This window comes from Danio rerio, chromosome 16, assembly GCF_052040795.2.
Source record: "Danio rerio strain M-AB ecotype USA chromosome 16, GRCz13ab, whole genome shotgun sequence".
NCBI lineage: Eukaryota > Metazoa > Chordata > Actinopteri > Cypriniformes > Danionidae > Danio > Danio rerio.
The window spans coordinates 1,805,001-1,822,976 of NC_141036.1; the positions used below are offsets into that span (position 1 = coordinate 1,805,001).

The following is a 17,976-nucleotide window of genomic DNA, read 5'->3' on the forward strand; positions in this document are numbered from 1 at the left end:
GTGTGTGTGAATGAGATGTTTCCTAGTGATGGGTTGCAGCTGGATAGGCATCCACTGCGTAAAACATATGCTGGATAAGTTGGCGGTTCATTCCACTGTGACGACGCCAGATTAATAAGGGACTAAGGTGAAAAAAATTAATGAATAAAAAGAAAAAAAAGAAAAGAAAAGAAAACAAAGAAAAAGAAAAAGAAAGTAAATAAAAAAGGGAAAAAAGAAAAGTGGAAAAAGAAAAAAGCGAAAAAAAGAAATGACAAGGGGAAAAAAATTAAAAGAAAAAAAGAAAAAAGAAAGAAAAGAAGAAAAAAGAAAAGAAAAATATAAAAAAGAAAAGAAAAGGGATAAAAAAGAAAAAAAGAAAAGAAAAAGGAAAAGAAAAGAAAATTAAATTAAAAAGGAAAAAAAGAAAAGGGGAAAAAGAAAAGAAAAGCGCCAAAAAAGACAAGAGAAAAATAAAAGAAAAAAGAAAAAAGAAAGAAAGAAAAAAAAAGAAAAAAGAAAAAAGGACAGAAGAAAAAGAGAAAAAGAAAAGAAAAGAAAGGAAAAAAAGAAAATAAAAAGGAAAAAATAAAAAAGGGATAAAAAAGAAAAAAAAGAAGAGGAAAGAAAAGAAAAGAAAAAAGAAAAGAATAAAGGGAAAAAGAAAAGGGAGAAAAAAAGAAAAGACAAGTAAAAAATAAAAGAAAAAAGGAAAGAAGAAAAAAAGAAAGAAAAAGAAAAGAAAAAAGAAAAAGGAAAGCAAAGTAGAAAAAAAGAAAAAGAAAAAAACAAAAAAGAAAAAGGGAATAAAAGTAGAAAAAAGAAAAGAAAAAAAGAAAAAAGGACAAGAAAAAAAGAAAGAGAGAAAGAAAAGAAAAAAAAGAACAGAAAAAAAGAAAAAGAGAGAAAGAAAAGAAAGAAAGAAAAAGAAAAAAAAGAAAAAAAGAAAAGTAATGTAAATAGTATAACGGTGTGGATTCTCTCTTGCCTACTGCAGCAAATCTAAGCAAGACACAAATAGTCAATGACATGAGCAAACTCTGTGATTGACCCAGCTCTAAAACCATCTGCAATGAAGGATGCCCAGAGGACTGACCACAGCTGCTGAACACATCAAGCTCAAACGCCTATGGAGAAAAGCCAGTATGAACTCACATAGATAATACATTCAGAAAGGAGCAGACATGGACTGTTATGCGGCGTGCTTTCATCTCCACCAAATGTAAATCCAGTCTAAAAGGAAGTCCAATGATAAGGGATGTGTGAGCTTTTTTTCAGGTACACTCTGAGACTTAAAAAGCCATAAAAGCTTCAAATGTAAACACTCTGACAATCCATTAAGAAGAACATGAAGTCTTAACCCCCCCACCCAAAGGTGAATCTCAGATAGTGCCGCTGACGTGCAATTATCTAAAAATATGCATCTTTCAGATCCACTGTCACAAACCTGCCTCTGGCTGGATCTTCCACATTTGGGATCAATAGTGTTTCAACATCTTGAGCAGAACCCCGAGGTCAAGATCTGACATAAGAAAAGAAAAATAAAATCTTCTGATCCATTTCATCAGCAGGGGATTGCTTTTTTGGTACAGTATTGAATGTGGAATCACAGCCAAACCGAGATGCCTCTTTGTGAGCCTGATTATTGAATAACTCCTAGCTCAAAGTTCTCTGCTTGTCCATGTCTTTAAAGTCAAGTCAAGTCGAGCTTTATTGTCATTCCGCTACATGTGTGAACAAACAGAGGAACAAAATGTTGTACTAAAAGGACCACGGTGCTACATAAATAATCATAAACACAAGCACAACACAGGACATAAGAGCTATATGGAAAAAAAAAAACATGTGCATAACTAATATACTTATCTATACACATAAGACAAGCTACACAAGTACTTTTACATGCGACTTAACAATGTTGTGGAGTATATTGTGCAAGACAGATATGGAAAAGATGCATTAAAGGAATAATATTGTGCAAAAGTGTTAAGGTTGAAGCATGAAGTGCAACATTATTGTGGTACATTTATAGTAAATATCGGTTTTCTTATTGAGTCCTTGTAGGATGGAGTTGAAATAAAGTGTCAGGTGCATACGAGCGAAGAGCGCAACACTGCATTTACAAGAAAGCATCACTGTATTTAAGTTTTATTTGAGTTTTACCAATGCAATCTATTGAACAGATTCAGCTGATCTCAGTGCACTCTTAGCTTAGCTTAGCATAGATCATTGAATTGGATTAGACCATTAGCCACTTACTTAAAACTTTCCTATTTAGGCTTGACTCTTTTGTAGTTACATCGTGTACTTGTAATGAGAAGGGTCGGCAACAGAGGTGAGGACTCCAAATTAGGAGTGCACGATATTGGACAGATCTGACATTACGATATTTTGTTTTGCTATGAATATAATTTTACCGTATGAGTTGAATAGCTTTATTTAGAGAGCCATTTCTCCAATTCAGACCATGATCAAGTCTTTTTCTATGTCGTGCGTCTGCATGAAATATAATAAACCAAAAGCATCTATAACTACACAAAAATCAAAGTTAAATATCAGTGCTTCATAGTTCTGTGGAGAGTCTAACAGTATTGAAGTGCATAAATTGAACAATCGAACGTAAAATACCATGCACATCACTGTATAAATAATTTGCAAAAATAATGTTTAAAAATATCTTTATGTTTTAATTAATAATCTAATCCTGCCATGTGACTTTTGCGCATATACACATTGCGATATCGATGCTCAAACGATATGTCGTTCTGCCTTTATCCAAATGCAGCTTTATTTTGGGATGGTCGTACAGGCGAGGTCAAAACAGGAACAGACAGGAGCATGAAGGATATCCAGAGAGTGATCGTTTAAACAGGCGAATGGTTGGGGCATGTGGCAAAACAACATAAACAATAAACAAAACAAGGGTCAAAAACATAAGGCTAGACAGAAAAATGCTTTGAAACGCTCACTTACAGAAAACAAGACTCAGCAAAGTGTGTGTATTTATAGAAAGCACACAAGCTTCAGCTCTGTCTGTAATCAGTGGTGATCTGGAACTGGTGCGTGTGTGATGTGCATGATGGGATGTGTAGTCTAGTTGGGTGGCAGATGTGTAGTTCAGGTGACAGTGAGGGTTCTCCAGCGATCTGCGAGGGCTGGTGACAGTACCACTGTAAGACTGACGGAAAAAACTAATAAAGTTGGTATTTTCTAGGCTGATATGGATGGGATCTATACTCTCATTCTGGCGTAATAATCAAGGAACTTTGCTGCTGTACCATGTCTGCAGAAAGCACAAAAATATTATGAGAATTCAAGCAATTTGCAGGCACTGTGTAATATCATTGCACCTGCTTGAGCCATGATAAGTCAGTTCCTTGATTATTACGCCAGATTAAGAGTATAGTTCCTAGCCATATCAGCCTAGAAACTAGATACAGCTCTGTGTTTGTAATCAGTGGTTATCTGGAACAGGTGTGTGTGTGAAGTGCATGATGGGACATGTAGTCCAGTTGGGAAGCAGTTATGTTGTTCGGGTGACAGTGAGTGTTCTCCAGCAATCTACAAGAGCTGGATGGCTGGTGATCACAGCTGCAGAAGGCATAATGGCTTTGCCAGAAAGCAGGCGATTTTCAGGCACTGTGTAATATCATTGCACCTGCTGAAGCCATGGCACGTCAGTAATGTACACTGATTATTAACGCTGGAAAGAGAGTATAGTTCCTACCCGTATTGGCCTAGAAAAAAAATCCAGCTGTGTTTGAAATCAGTAGCAATCTGGAACTGGTGCGTGTGTGATGTGCATGATGGGATATGTAGTCCAGTTGGGTGGCAGATGTGTAGTCCGGGTCACAATGAGTGTTCTCCAGTGATCTGCAAGGGCTGGTTTTTGCAACAGTACTACTGTAAGACTGACAGAAAATACTAAAGTTGGTATTTTCTAGGCTGATATGGATGGGAACTATACTCTCATTCTGGCGTTACAATTAAGGAACTTTGCTGGAGAACGCACAATGATATTGCAAGGAATTCAGCAATTTTCAGGCACTGCTCAATATCACTGCACCTGCTGGAGCCATGCAATAATGTCCCTTGATTATTACGCCAGATTAAGAGTATAGTTCCAAGTCATATCAGCCTAGAAACTAGATCCAGCTCTGTGTTTGTAATCAGTGGTTATCTGGAACAGGTGTGTGTGTGAGGTGCATGATGGGACATGTAGTCCAGTTGGGAAGCAGTTATGTTGTTCGGGTGACAGTGAGTGTTCTCCAGCAATCTACAAGAGCTGGATGGCTGGTGATCACAGCTGCAGAAGGCATAATGGCTTTGCCAGAAAGCAGGCGATTTTCAGGCACTGTGTAATATCATTGCACCTGCTGAAGCCATGGCACGTCAGTAATGTACACTGATTATTAACGCTGGAAAGAGAGTATAGTTCCTACCCGTATTGGCCTAGAAAAAAAATCCAGCTGTGTTTGAAATCAGTAGCAATCTGGAACTGGTGCGTGTGTGATGTGCATGATGGGATATGTAGTCCAGTTGGGTGGCAGATGTGTAGTCCGGGTCACAATGAGTGTTCTCCAGTGATCTACAAGGGCTGGTTTTTGCAACAGTACTACTGTAAGACTGACAGAAAATAATAAAGTTGGTATTTTCTAGGCTGATATGGATGGGAACTATACTCTCATTCTGGCGTTACAATCAAGGAACTTTGCTGGAGAACGCACAATGATATTGCAAGGAATTAAGCAATTTTTATTACGCCAGATTGAGAGTATAGTTCCTAGCCATATCAGCCTAGAAAATCGATCCATCAGTCTTAGCACATGATGTACCTACAGACGAGTCGAGCTTTAAACAGGAAAATTGTTGAAACTCTTGGGTCATTTTTGAGCGAGATGTCTAATCTGACTGATTGATGCTAAGCTAAGCTAAAAGTGCTAAAAATGATAGGCTAAATGAATTCACAAAATGGTAAAACTCACCCGTTTAACTCTAGGGAAGTTGTAAAAGGAGCCTAATTTCAAATAAAAGTGGAGTGTTAGTTTAAGCTGAACTTGGTATGGTGATTTTAGAAGAAATAAGATTACACTTCCATTTTGTGGGAAGCAATTGTGTCATCTCTTCAACTGGGGGAATATGTAGTTTGATCTAGGCGGTGTCTGTAAAATGGGACATGCCCTGGAATAATAACTTGCTGTCACATTTCAGGGGGGAAAAAAAACGGAAGATCCAACGTGGACCAGTCCTCAAATGCAGACAGCATGTCCATTACATTGTCATCATGACTGAACATCACACAGCCCCACGATGCCAGGTTGAGGAGGGAAATCACAGGATCTGACCCACTATTAATTCCAGCACAAACACAATCGTTCTCGCTTGCCTTGCTTTAAGAACTGCAGAGCTCAGATATTAGAGTGAGCAGTGAACACCTTTTTAAGAACAAAAAGCCAGCCAAAAAAATAAGAGTTTGCTATGCATCCTTACTTTCTTCTACGTAGAGTAAATGTTCCTTTAAAAACATATAAGAAACCGCTGGTGTGCACCAAACAAGCTATACTTGATGTATGTAACAATACAAAAAGAATAACATGAATGCATTTCTCAGTTGTCAGATGGCAGTACATTTCTAGCACAAGCTCGTTGTGGATAAGTACCCCGTCTACATTTCTGGAGAGCATGATTTATGTAGTCAGAGGTGCGTCTGACTATTTTGCATGTAAAACAAACACAATAGGGCGGTATGACGCAGCAGAGGGCTTCGGTTTCTGTTTACGCAACACTGCTGACTGCTTACCTCTGTCCGGACGGCTTTGCTGGTGTTACTAGTTTGCACAGTGGCTCGCTGCATACGCCGATGTACTTGGGACGGAGAGTGGAGTTAACTGCGGGGTTTGAGCTTGGCGAAAAATAGTTCCAGAAACCAGGTAAAACAAAAGCAAATAAATAGACATATAAACAACAGGCTGAAAACGTGGTGAAATCACGGGCTTTTTCTACACTGCTTTTAAAAACACTATTGGTTGGGTTCGGGGAAGTGGGCAGGGTCAGTAGGACAATCAGTCGACAGCAAGCTGGCCTGATCGGCTAAAGCGTATATTGAGTGGATTGATGTGAGAAGAAGACACGCGAGAGAAATTTGAGATCATTAAAAAAAAGTGTACACAGCGCCCTCTGGAGGATTTGCAAAAATAAAAAGTGTGAGCAGACGTAGCTCTGGTTACATATTTCGCTGCATTTAGAAATGTAGACCTGGGTACGTTTTATGAGCTGGCTAGATGTTCAAAAAAAAAAAAGTCCTGCAACGCAGCATGTGCCAGAATTTTTCTCATATGTAAAAAGTTTTGTTTTTTCAGTATTTGCAAAGAAAAGCTAAACTTATTCAATGATCAACTTCTGCTCCACGTCACAAACAAAACATGAGGGTTAAGAAGTCAGCGTGTGCAGTCTCGCTAATAAATGAGAATTTCTTGTCATTTTGACAAGCAGGACTGTAATTGATCTGATGTCAGTGGAATATTCAGTAATGCTCAGTGAATTATATGTATCTGATATGACAAGAAATGCTGTGACAAGAGTCTTTTTCAGCCTTACTAAGCTTTGAGCAGTGTTCAAAGCAACTAATTGCTGTGAATAAATTACTTTTCGACTAATACAGTCAACTAAGGGATTACTTTACTGATCAGACAAATAGACATCATCTATATACTATATAACTGCAGGTTAACAATGTATATATATATATATATATATATATATATATATATATATATATATATATATATATATATATATATATTTATATATATATATATATATATATATATATATTATATATACTTTAACTGATAAAGTAATTAGTTATAAGTTAGTTAATTAAATGTATAAGTAACTAATAAAATATTAGAAACTAATACATTTATTGTATTTTTCTGGTTTCGACTGTAATGCCATATAGATCTAAAGCTGCATTGAAGCACTAATTATTGTGAACTACGCTGAATTACCTTTAACTTTGATGTAATTTGATTTAATTAAAGTTAATTATATTGTAATTGTTTAAATAATACTGTAAATTAATTCTACAGTTCTGGATGAATCAATTTAGAGAAGCACAGTAAATGCACCTTTTGTCATACAAATACTAAAGAAAGTTACATTCATCAAGACAATTGAAAAATGCTTAACACTGTCTGTGATTACCCTCTTTACTCATTTCCAATGCTACCATCTATCAAAAAATGAATGAATTAATTAATTAATGAATGCATGAATATATTAAATTGAAAAATAATAATGAAAAAAAAAAAATCAATAAATAAAAATAAACAAATACATAAATAAAAATAAATTTTAAATAAATAAAATATATAAATAAATAAACATAAATACATAAATAAATAAAATAATCAAATAGTAAAATAAAAAATATATATAAATTAATTAATTAATACAAAAAAATAACATAATAAATAAAAAATAATAAAAACAAACAAATACATAAATAAGAAATAAAAATTAATTAATTAGTCAATTATTGAATATTAAAATATATAAACAAATAAAAATGATAAATAATGATAATAACAACTAAACATAAATAATAAACATAAAATATAAATAAAAAGTTAAATAAATAAACAAATACATAAATAAATAATAAAATAAATAAATAAACAAATACAGGAATAAAATAATTAAAATAAATAAATAATAAAATAAATAAATAAACAAATACAGGAATAAAATAATTAAAATAAATAAATTATATATATATATATATATATATATACATATATATATATATATATATATATATATATATATATATATATATATTAATTCATATTAAAATCAATAAACAAATAAACATAAATACATAAATAAATTAAATAATCCAACAATAAAAAATAAATAAATATATAAATAAATAAATAATAAAATAAAATAAATAAAAAAAAATCTGCAAATAAAAAGTAAATAAAAATAATATATGAATAAAAAATAAAAATAAATAAACTAATAAACGAATAAAATAAATAATTAAATAAATAAAATATTTATTATCAATAAATAACCATGTGTGTGTGTGTGTGTGTGCGTGTGTGCCTTAAATTTGCATTATTACCACTGCACTTTGAATCTTCTGAAAAGCAATTATTTTGTATATAATCAAGAGAAAAATCTATAATCAAAGCCATCCCGACAGTCATTAAGAACACTCATTTCATGCCAAAATAACGTATTATACTCCTTATCAAAGTTTTCCCCGTATCCACTATTAGCCGAGCTGACAGATCTTTGATTTCTCCATAATCTAATTATCAAGCCAACATCTCCGTCTTTTCCCTCTTATAACCTATGGCCTCTTATTTAAATGTCAGCGCCGCCTCTGACAGCACAAATTTAGTCTTCAATGGGGTTATTTGAACAGCTGTGTGTGTTCTGTGTATTAGGCGTTTTACTGTACAGCGGTTACTATGGCAACAGGGAAATAAGAAGACAGACAAAGTGCTATGATCCAAGCTGAGGGAAATGACAAGATCTCTGAAAGCAGCACGGGGAGGGGGTGAGGCTTGAGTAGGTGTGTGTGTGTACTGGAGTCAGCTGTGTGTATTGGTGGATGAAGAGTACAGTGCCATGGTTCCAACTCTTTCACCAAATTCAAGAACTTTTTAAAGCACTAATGATTTTAAATTAAGCATGTTAACCTAAATTTCGGCCTGCTGAATATGGCATTTTTGGGTTTCACTTGAAAAATATGAGCTATAAAAAATGAGCTTATGTTGATTTCACTAGTTTCACTCGCCCTCCTGCTGTAGACACTGAATAATGTAATCTGGCTTTCACACTGGACACGGAAAGCACTGCGCTGCCCTATGAAACCCAATCATTTCAATGGTTTGGATCATGCAAGGGCGAATTTGTTGCTGCACCAACCAAAACAAATGAGCCGCAGAGCACACTGTTGACCAGTTTGTACATGCACTATGGTCAAAGTTCAAAATAGCCCAATATTCTACTCATATATTCATCTATATACACTCACCGGCCACTTTATTAGGTACACCTTACTAATACCAGGTTGGAAAAATCAGGTTTGCACCAAAATAAATTAACCATCCTGTTGACTCACAAATATGACCTGTGCACCAGTTTAACACCAGAAAATGAAATACCCTAAACCAGGGGTCTCAAACTGCACACAAGCAGGCCATTTACAGCCCACCCTCCGCAACTGATATCTAAAATATAATGAGATTTGACCCGCCAAACAGATTTTTGAACAAAGCATATTTTTATTGAGGTAACTTTTATAAGTCCTTATACTTTTATTTAAAACAATGGCTTAAATTATTTAATACAAATATACAAGTATTATTACAAAACGTTTGAGTACTTATGGATTCGGTTGAGAAATTTAATTTCACTGCGTCCCTATTGATAACTGACGTAGGTAGAATAAACTTTCAATTACAACAGCAAGACAACAATGACTCAATTACACATTCAGATCCTGCTTCACCTGCATCTACAGCACAATAAATCAGAAAACATTTGTTTCATGCTGATTTAAAATAACAAGTAGATTAAGTGAATTTAACTCTTGTGTGCTGTTGGGGATGTTTTCATCCACTCTCTGGTGTTTTTTCGACTAAATTCAGCCACAACATGCTCTATGTTTCAGCAAATAGAATGATTTTTGTTCACGCATCTTAATTTGACACATATTACAGGAAAATGCTTTCAAATCTTTCAAAAACTTAATACACTCTAAGCAAATGCACTACCCTTTTGTTATGCTTGGGGCTGTTTTTGCCATTATAATCACATTTTTGGATTGCAAAGCTGTGTATTGTTCAAATGGACTACCCTTTCGTTATGTTTGGGGCTGTTTTGCCCTATTGACTTTCATTAATATAACATCTTTTAATTGCAAAGTTGTGTATTCTATAAATGGACTACCCTTTCGTTATGCTTGGGACTGTTTCTGCCCCATTGACTTCCATTATTATCCCATTTTTGGATTGCAAAGCTGTGTATTGTTCAAATGGACTACCCTTTTGTCATGTTTAGAGCTGTTTTTGCCACTATAATGACATTTTTGGATTGCAAAGCTGTGTATTGTTCAAATGGACTACCCTTTCATTATGTTTGGGGCTGTTTTCGCCCAATTGACTTTCATTATATCACAGTTTTGGATTGCAAAGGTGTGTATTGTTCATATGGCCTACCCTTTCGTTATGTTTAGGGCTGTTTTTGCCACTATAATGACATTTTTAGATTGCAAAGCCATGCATTGTTAAAATGGACTACCCTTTCATTATGTTTAGGGCTGTTTTTTCCCCATTGATTTTAATTATAAGCAGATTTTTAGATTGCAAAGCCATGTATTGTTCAAATGGACTACCCTTTTGTTATGTTTGGGGCTGATTTTGCCCCATTGACTTCTATTATAATGACATTTTTTGATTGCAAAGCCGTGTATTCTTCAAATGGACAACCCTTTTGTTATGTTTGGATATGTTTCTGCCATTATAAAGACATTTTTAGATAGCAAAGCCATGTATTCTTCAAATACACTACCCTTTCATTATGTTTGGGGCTGTTTTTGCCCCATTCACATCTATTATAATGACATTTTTGGATTGCAAAACATTACATTTTGCTGTTTGTTCACAATACTTAATTAATTTGAGCTAAAACAAAATAATTATTGAGTTTTTTTGGGGGACAACTTTATGTTAAATCCACTGAAATTCGTAAAAAAAAAACTTTAACTTAATTTCTTCATTGATCAAATTGATTGTGTGGAACCTAACATTGTTTATAGTGTTTGGAATATTGAAAAGAGGCATAGAGGATAATACAGTGCGTGAGAAAGAAAAATCAGCAAATGAAAACAACACTGTGATTAAAGCAGAGCAACAATAAATAATAGCATGGCCAGGTCACAACCTGCTGTTAACTTCGCGCAGCTCTGGGAGATCCAGCTCCGATGCAAAACCACCAATCAATATCTAATGACCACCTTGAGGGTTTCTATAAGGCACGACCCATCACCCTATGCCTTCCACGCCATTTCCAGCAATTAACTAAAACACAGTGTGATACACACGCACACTGACACCACGTCCGCCAGCCAAACTGTGAGGTCTGCTAGTAATGACCACTTGTTTTTCCTGTCTCAGCGTCTACCCCAGACACCTCAGAGACATCTCCAATGCTGCAAAAAAATAGGCGAGATACTTGATATTCTCCCAGCTAACCACTGCAGAGATGGTCATTTTTTAAAGCAGTATATTGTGCAAGGCTGCCGATGTCTGAAAAACACAGGGCTGAGGGGGCAGTAAAGCACAATGGAAAGAGCAATGACGCCTTATTATTCTACAACACGTCTCCTTGCTTCACATCTCTCCATTTTTATTTGTTTTTTCGGTGGCTTTGTTTGCTCTGCTGTTTGGGAAGCGCGGCGAGGGCACTCAATTGATATGGTCAGAGAAAAGGGGAGCTTCCTGTGGGAACGCATGAGGATCATTTCCCTTTATTCAGCAATTGATATTACACTCCTCACACCGCTTGACCTGTGACTCCGACTTGTTCTCTACAATCCTCTAAATCTATTCTTCACCTCGCTCTTGTTTTAACAATTAAGTGCTCTCAGAGGTCTCCGTCTGTCCATTAATGCATGAATCTACAGCGCTCAAAACATGACGATTGCTGTTTGTGCAAACTAAATAAATAAACAAATAATAGTTGTTCAAATTAAATAAATACAGTACTTAAAATACATGATGATTATGTTAATTTATAATTGTAAAGTTTTAAAACAAAAATACAACAAAACCCATAATATTAATAATAATAATAACACACACACACACATATATATATATATATGTTTATATATATATATATATATATATATATATATATATATATATATATATATATATATATACACGCACACGCACACACACACACACACACACAAAATATTCGTCAGAGATTTTGCTCCATGTTGACATGATAGCATCACACAGTTGCTGCAGATTTGTCGGCTGCACATCCATGATGCCAATCTCCCGTTCCACCACATCCCAAAGCTGCTCTATTGGATTGAGTTCTGCTGACTGTGGAGGCCATTCGAGTACAGTGAACTCATTGTCATGTTCACCAGTCTGAGATGATTGAGCTTTATGACATGAAGATGGAGACACTGTGCTCATAAAGGGATGGACATGGTCAGCAGCAATACTCAGGTAGGCTGTGGCGTTGATGCTCAATAGGTACTAATGGACCCAAAGAAAATCTCCCCCACACCATTACACCACCACCACCAGCCTGAACCGCTGATACAAGGCAGGATGATCCATGCTTTCATGTTGTTGAGGCCAAATTGTGAGCCGAGCATCCGAATGTGTCAGCAGAAATGGAGACTCATCAGAGCAGCAGCGTTTCTCCAATCTTCTATTGTCCAGTTTTGGTGAGTCTGTGTGAATTGTAGCCTCAGTTTCCTGTTCTTAGCTGACAGGAGCGGCACCCGGTGTGCTCTTCTGCTGCTGTAGCCCATCCGCCTCAAGGTTGGACGTGTTGTGTGTTCAGAGATGCTCTTCTGCAGAGCTCGGTTGTAACGAGTGCTTATTTGAGTTACTGTTGCTGGAACCAGTCTGACCATTCTCCTCTGACCTCTGGCATCAACAAGGCAACACAGAACTGCCGCTCACTGGATATTTCCTCTTTGCCGGATCATTCTTTGTAAACCCTAGAGATGGTTGTGCGTGAAAATCCCAGTAGATCAGCAGTTTCTGAAATAGCCCGTCTGGCAGCAACAACCATGCCACGTTCAAAGTCTTTTAAATCCCCTTTCTTCCCCATTCTGATGCTCAGTTTGAACTGCAGCAGATCGTCTTGACCATGTCTACATGCCTAAATGCATTAAGCTGATGCCATGTGATTGGCTGATTAGAAATTTGCATTAATGTGCAGTTGGACAACCTAATAAAGTGGCCGGTATCAGAATGGAGGTGCATTTAGGTCCCCAAAACCCCCACCCCCCTTCCACAAAAAATATATATAAATAAATATATAAATATATAAATAAATAAATAAATAAATAAATAAATAAATAAATAAATAAATAAATAAATAAATCTTCTTTCTGTCAAACAGAAGTTGAAAAGATGCAGCCCTAATTGAAAGTACACTATAAAATAATGTGAGCGGTGATTCAAAACAAACTCCTCCTCCTCAATATACTGAGATCATCAGTTTGTAGTCCTTCAGCTCTGATATAAGGCTATTACTGCTTTCATCCTGAGCTCTCCAGCACTCTTCAGTCACGTATATACACTTCCGTCCTGAAACTGCTGGCCCGGAACTGTGCGCGCTGCAGCATTGCAAATAGATGTGTTTCCATTGTACAATCATATTGATTGGTAAGACAAGACAAGTGCTTTACGAGAGCACGGCCTTGTGGACTTGGCTATACACCTACATTTGGAACAATCTCTAATTTGCGTTAAAACAATAATGCAGAAATCTTAAAAAAACAGACAAGCAATCTGGCTAAGAGCTGAATGTGGAAGCATATCAGTGGCAAAAGTCATTTTGAAATTGAATATGCAAAATGGCAATGCAAAATATGCAAATGCATTTCTGTATTTAAATTTGCATTCTTCATGACATGTGCAAAAAAAATATATAAATGTCAGCAAATTCAATTCAATATGCAAATTACACATGCAATTAATATAGTAAATATAGTAAATAATGTAACTACACTCATCTTAAGGCTTTATAACTTACAACATTTACATATTAAAACTCTGATTGGCTGCTTAAATCATTATGTCATTTAAATGCAAACATTCTGATTGGCTGTTTAAATCAATATACAATTTGAATATTAAAATTCTGGTTAGCTGTTAAATTCAGTATGTTATTTTTGTAAATTAAAACTCTGGTTAAATATTCAAATCAGTATGTCATTTACATATTAAAACTGGTTGACTGTTAAAATCAGTATGTAATTTGCACAATGAAACTGGTTGGCTATTTAAATCAGCATGTGACTTGCACATTAAAACTGGTTGGATGTTAAAATCAGTATTTCATTTGCATATTAAAACTGGTTGGATGTAAAAATCAATATGCTATTTACATATTAAAACTGTGGTTGGATGTTAGAATCAGAGTCATTTACATGTAGCAACTCTTTGGATATTAAATTAGAATGTGATTTGCATATTAAATCAGGGTGGTTGTTTAAATAAGTATTTCATTTTCATCCATACTGGTTGGATGTTCAAATCAGTGTGCAATTTGCATATTAAAGCTGGTTGGGTGTTAACATCAGTACATAACTTACATATTAAAACTGGTTGGATATTTTAAAATCAGTACGTAATTTGCATCTTAAAAACTGGCTGGATATTAAAATGAGTATGTCCTTTGGATATTAAAACTAGTTAGATAATAAAATCAGTAATTAATTTGCATATTACAACTGGTTGGATGGTTAAATCAGTATGTAATTAGCATAGTATAACGGTTGGATGGTAAAATCAGTATGTCATTTGCATATTAAAACTAGTTAGATAATAAAATCTGTACTTAATTTGCATATTAAAACTGGTTGGTTGGTTAAATCAGTATGCAATTAGAAAATTATAACGGGTTGGATGATAAAATCAGTATATGATTTGCATATTAAAACTAGTTAGATAATAAAATCAGTACTTTCTTTGCATAGTAAAACTGGTTAGATGTTAAAATTAGTACTTAATTTGCATATTAAAACTGGTTGGATGTTAAAATCAGTATGTATATTGCATATTAAAACTGGTTGGATGTTAAAATCAGTATGTAATGTGCATATTAAAACTGGTTAGATTGTAAAATCAGCATGTAGTTTGCATATTAAAACTTTGGTTGGACTTAATAAATTAAAAAAAAAAACACTTTCATTGTGCACCAAACATTGCAGGTCTTCTAAAATGCTAATTTAAATATATATATACTGCAATGCATTTTTGTTATTTAAAATAACATTTTAAATGGGTTTTGCTACACATATGCTTCCATGGATGAATGAAGCCTATGTGGAATGAAGCCATCATCAAACGTGACTGGCCTGCAGTCTTAAAAGCATCACACACACACACACACACACACAAAATCGGTTGAGTCCTGATGGAGTGCCCCAAGGTAAGAGTCTTGATCATGGACTCAACGGTGATAGGTCAAGGATCATTGCTTGCAGAATTTAAACCAATCACCTCATCCCACTAGAGATCTTTAACAACATCTTTACGCCAGCATCATGATATACGAGCATTCCCAAGCGTCAGACAACAGATGAAGCCATTGATGAGTTGCGGTTGGGTTTAGCCAAGTCCAAAACCCAATGAGTGCAAAATTATTCACCTTCCTGTGACTTTTCCTTTACCAAATGATGTTGAACAGATTCAGGAATTTTTCACAGTATTCCCTATTATATTTTTTCTTCTGGAGAAAGTCTTGTTTGTTTTATTTCGGCTAGAGTAAACAGAGGGGGGAGGGGGCTCAGATATCCCCAATCTACAACTGTAGCCGAAGGTGCATTCGTGTAAAGGTGTTACCTGAGTGCGCAGGATTTCTCCTTTGGTCAGCTGCATGTCTCCCGTCAGCTCCTTGACGGCGATGCCCAAAGGCTCCAATCGCTTACTGAAGTAATTAGTCATCTCAGCAGCCAGGGCCTTCATCGGAGCCACGTACACAATCTATAGAGAGACAAGACACGCTTATGATAAATGAGAAGACGGCTCGCTAGCATTTGTTCCCTGGCAACCGGCACAAATAACAATTTACAACAGAAATATGAAGCCGGCTGCCTTAAAGAAAGAGTTTAATGGTGATGTATGAAGACTGTCTGTCATCGTTGAAGCTGTCTTGTGCAAATGCGCTTCGTGAGACAATGCATCCGTTTACATCTGGAGAAACTTCCTGACACGTATTTAATGCTCAAGTCTATCCTTGCTTGACGTGAGCTAAACAAACTAGGTTTTGAGGTAGGCGATGCATAAGGAATGGTGCGGAAATGAGTTATTGGCTGCCAGGAAGCCAACAGCTCACTCAACAATATTGTCTTTGTGTGTGTGTGTGTGTGTGTGTGTGTGTGTGTGTGTGTGTGTGTGTGTGTTTACCTTAAACTGGTCCTTGCGGATGACTCCTCCAGGCTGTAGGTGCTGGCGGATCTCGTGTAGTATTGTGAGCATGGCGATGTTGGTTTTTCCGGCACCGGTGGGGGCGCATATGAGCAGGTTTTCATTGGTGTTGTAAGCCGTCTCGAACACTATAGACTGGATTCTGTTCAGCCTCTTCATGCCCTTGAACACCAACTGGCCGATCTGGAAGAGACACAACAAACATTTCATTTTAAAATACATGCAAAACACATGAACAGATCGATTCTGAGGAACGATTCAGAGCACACGTGTGAGCTGATAATACATTACAAGCACTTTTTAAGATGGTTTATTAGGGCCAGACAGAATCTGCAGAAATTTCTTACCATTTCTGTGCATAATTTTGTCCAAAATCTGAGGAGATTGCAGATTTTGGAAGTGCGATAACTAAAAACTTAATATATGAAATATAAAATAACACCTTTTGAACTTTTACTCAATGTTAATGTTATTCTGAAGGCAAATCCAATTAGATCTGATCCACTTATTTGGTAAACAAAGCAATATATCAACTAAATGACAGAAAATACGACTTTACACACTGTATTGTAAATAAATCGTAGTGACATTTTCATATTAGTCAATATTATTCATATTAGTCAATAATATTACTGAAATTAAATTATAAAACTGAATAAATATAAATGTACACACATTTACACAAGTAAATAAAAAGACTCAATGATGGACTAAAAATCTGTGGATTTCTGCACACACAGATCCCAGTTTCAGCGTACAATAATTCAGAACTACATGAAATCAGTTTTCTCTCAGGAATCAGTCGTGTGCTTAATTTCTACCCTCAAATTCCCTATAAATAGCAATAGAACTTAAACTCATTATTAAAGTTAGAAAAGATTTAAGCAAATTAAAAGAGTGCTATAGTGAGCAGTTTTTAATAATCTCATGACATAAAGGCCTACTTGCATGACTCGTCGAACCCACTCTTTTATGTGAGCATTTGAGTATATGGGTAAAAATAGACAATAAAACAATAGCCTCTTTTATATTTTTATTTATTTATTTATTTATTCAAGTTGTAAATTTATTTGCATAATATTAAAAACAACAACAACAACAATAGCAATAATAATAATAATAATAATAATAATAATAATAATAATAATAATAATAATAATAATAATAAATAAATAAATAAATAAATAAATAAATAAAGGCGTTGAGTGCCATCTACTGTAAAATAAAGAAATAAAGAAATTACAACTCACTGGATAAATATATATATATATATATATATATATATATATATATATATATATATATATATATATATATATATATATATATACAGTTAAAGTCAGAATTATTTGCCCCCCTTTGAAATAATTTTTTCTTTTTCTTTTTTACATTTTCCAATTGATGTTTCACAGAGCAAGGAAATTTTCACAGTATATCTGGTAATATTTTTTTATTTTGGAGAAAGTCTTATTAGTTTTATTTCGGTTAGAATAAAAGCAGTTTTTAATTTTTTAAACACCATTTTAAGGCGAAAATTATTATCCCATTTAAGCTATATTGTTATTCGATTGTCTACAGAAGAAGAAAAAACATTGTTTTACAATAACTTGCCTAATTACCCCAACCTGCCTAGTTAACCTAATTAACCTAGTTAAGCCTTTAAATGTCACTTTAAGCTGTATAGAAGTGTCTTGAAATCTAGTTATTCTGGATCAAACATCTGGTTTATAATTGACCGGGAGCTACAGAATTGTATTTAATCACAGTATTTATATGGAACGGATAC

At 34.9% G+C, this 17,976-nt stretch overlaps 1 protein-coding gene across 2 annotated transcripts in view; it reads right to left on the reverse strand.

Moving 5' to 3' along the window:
* ascc3 (activating signal cointegrator 1 complex subunit 3) overlaps positions 1 to 17,976 on the reverse strand; it is a 263,272-nt gene that overhangs the window by 156,643 nt on the left and 88,653 nt on the right. For both annotated transcript variants that reach the window (XM_087286373.1, XM_087286372.2), the window contains exons 9-10: positions 16,170 to 16,373; positions 15,606 to 15,746 (exon numbers count right to left, since the gene is read on the reverse strand). In XM_087286373.1, coding sequence (XP_087142499.1) covers positions 15,606 to 15,746; positions 16,170 to 16,373 — 345 coding nt within the window. The remainder of the gene's footprint in view (positions 1 to 15,605; positions 15,747 to 16,169; positions 16,374 to 17,976) is intronic.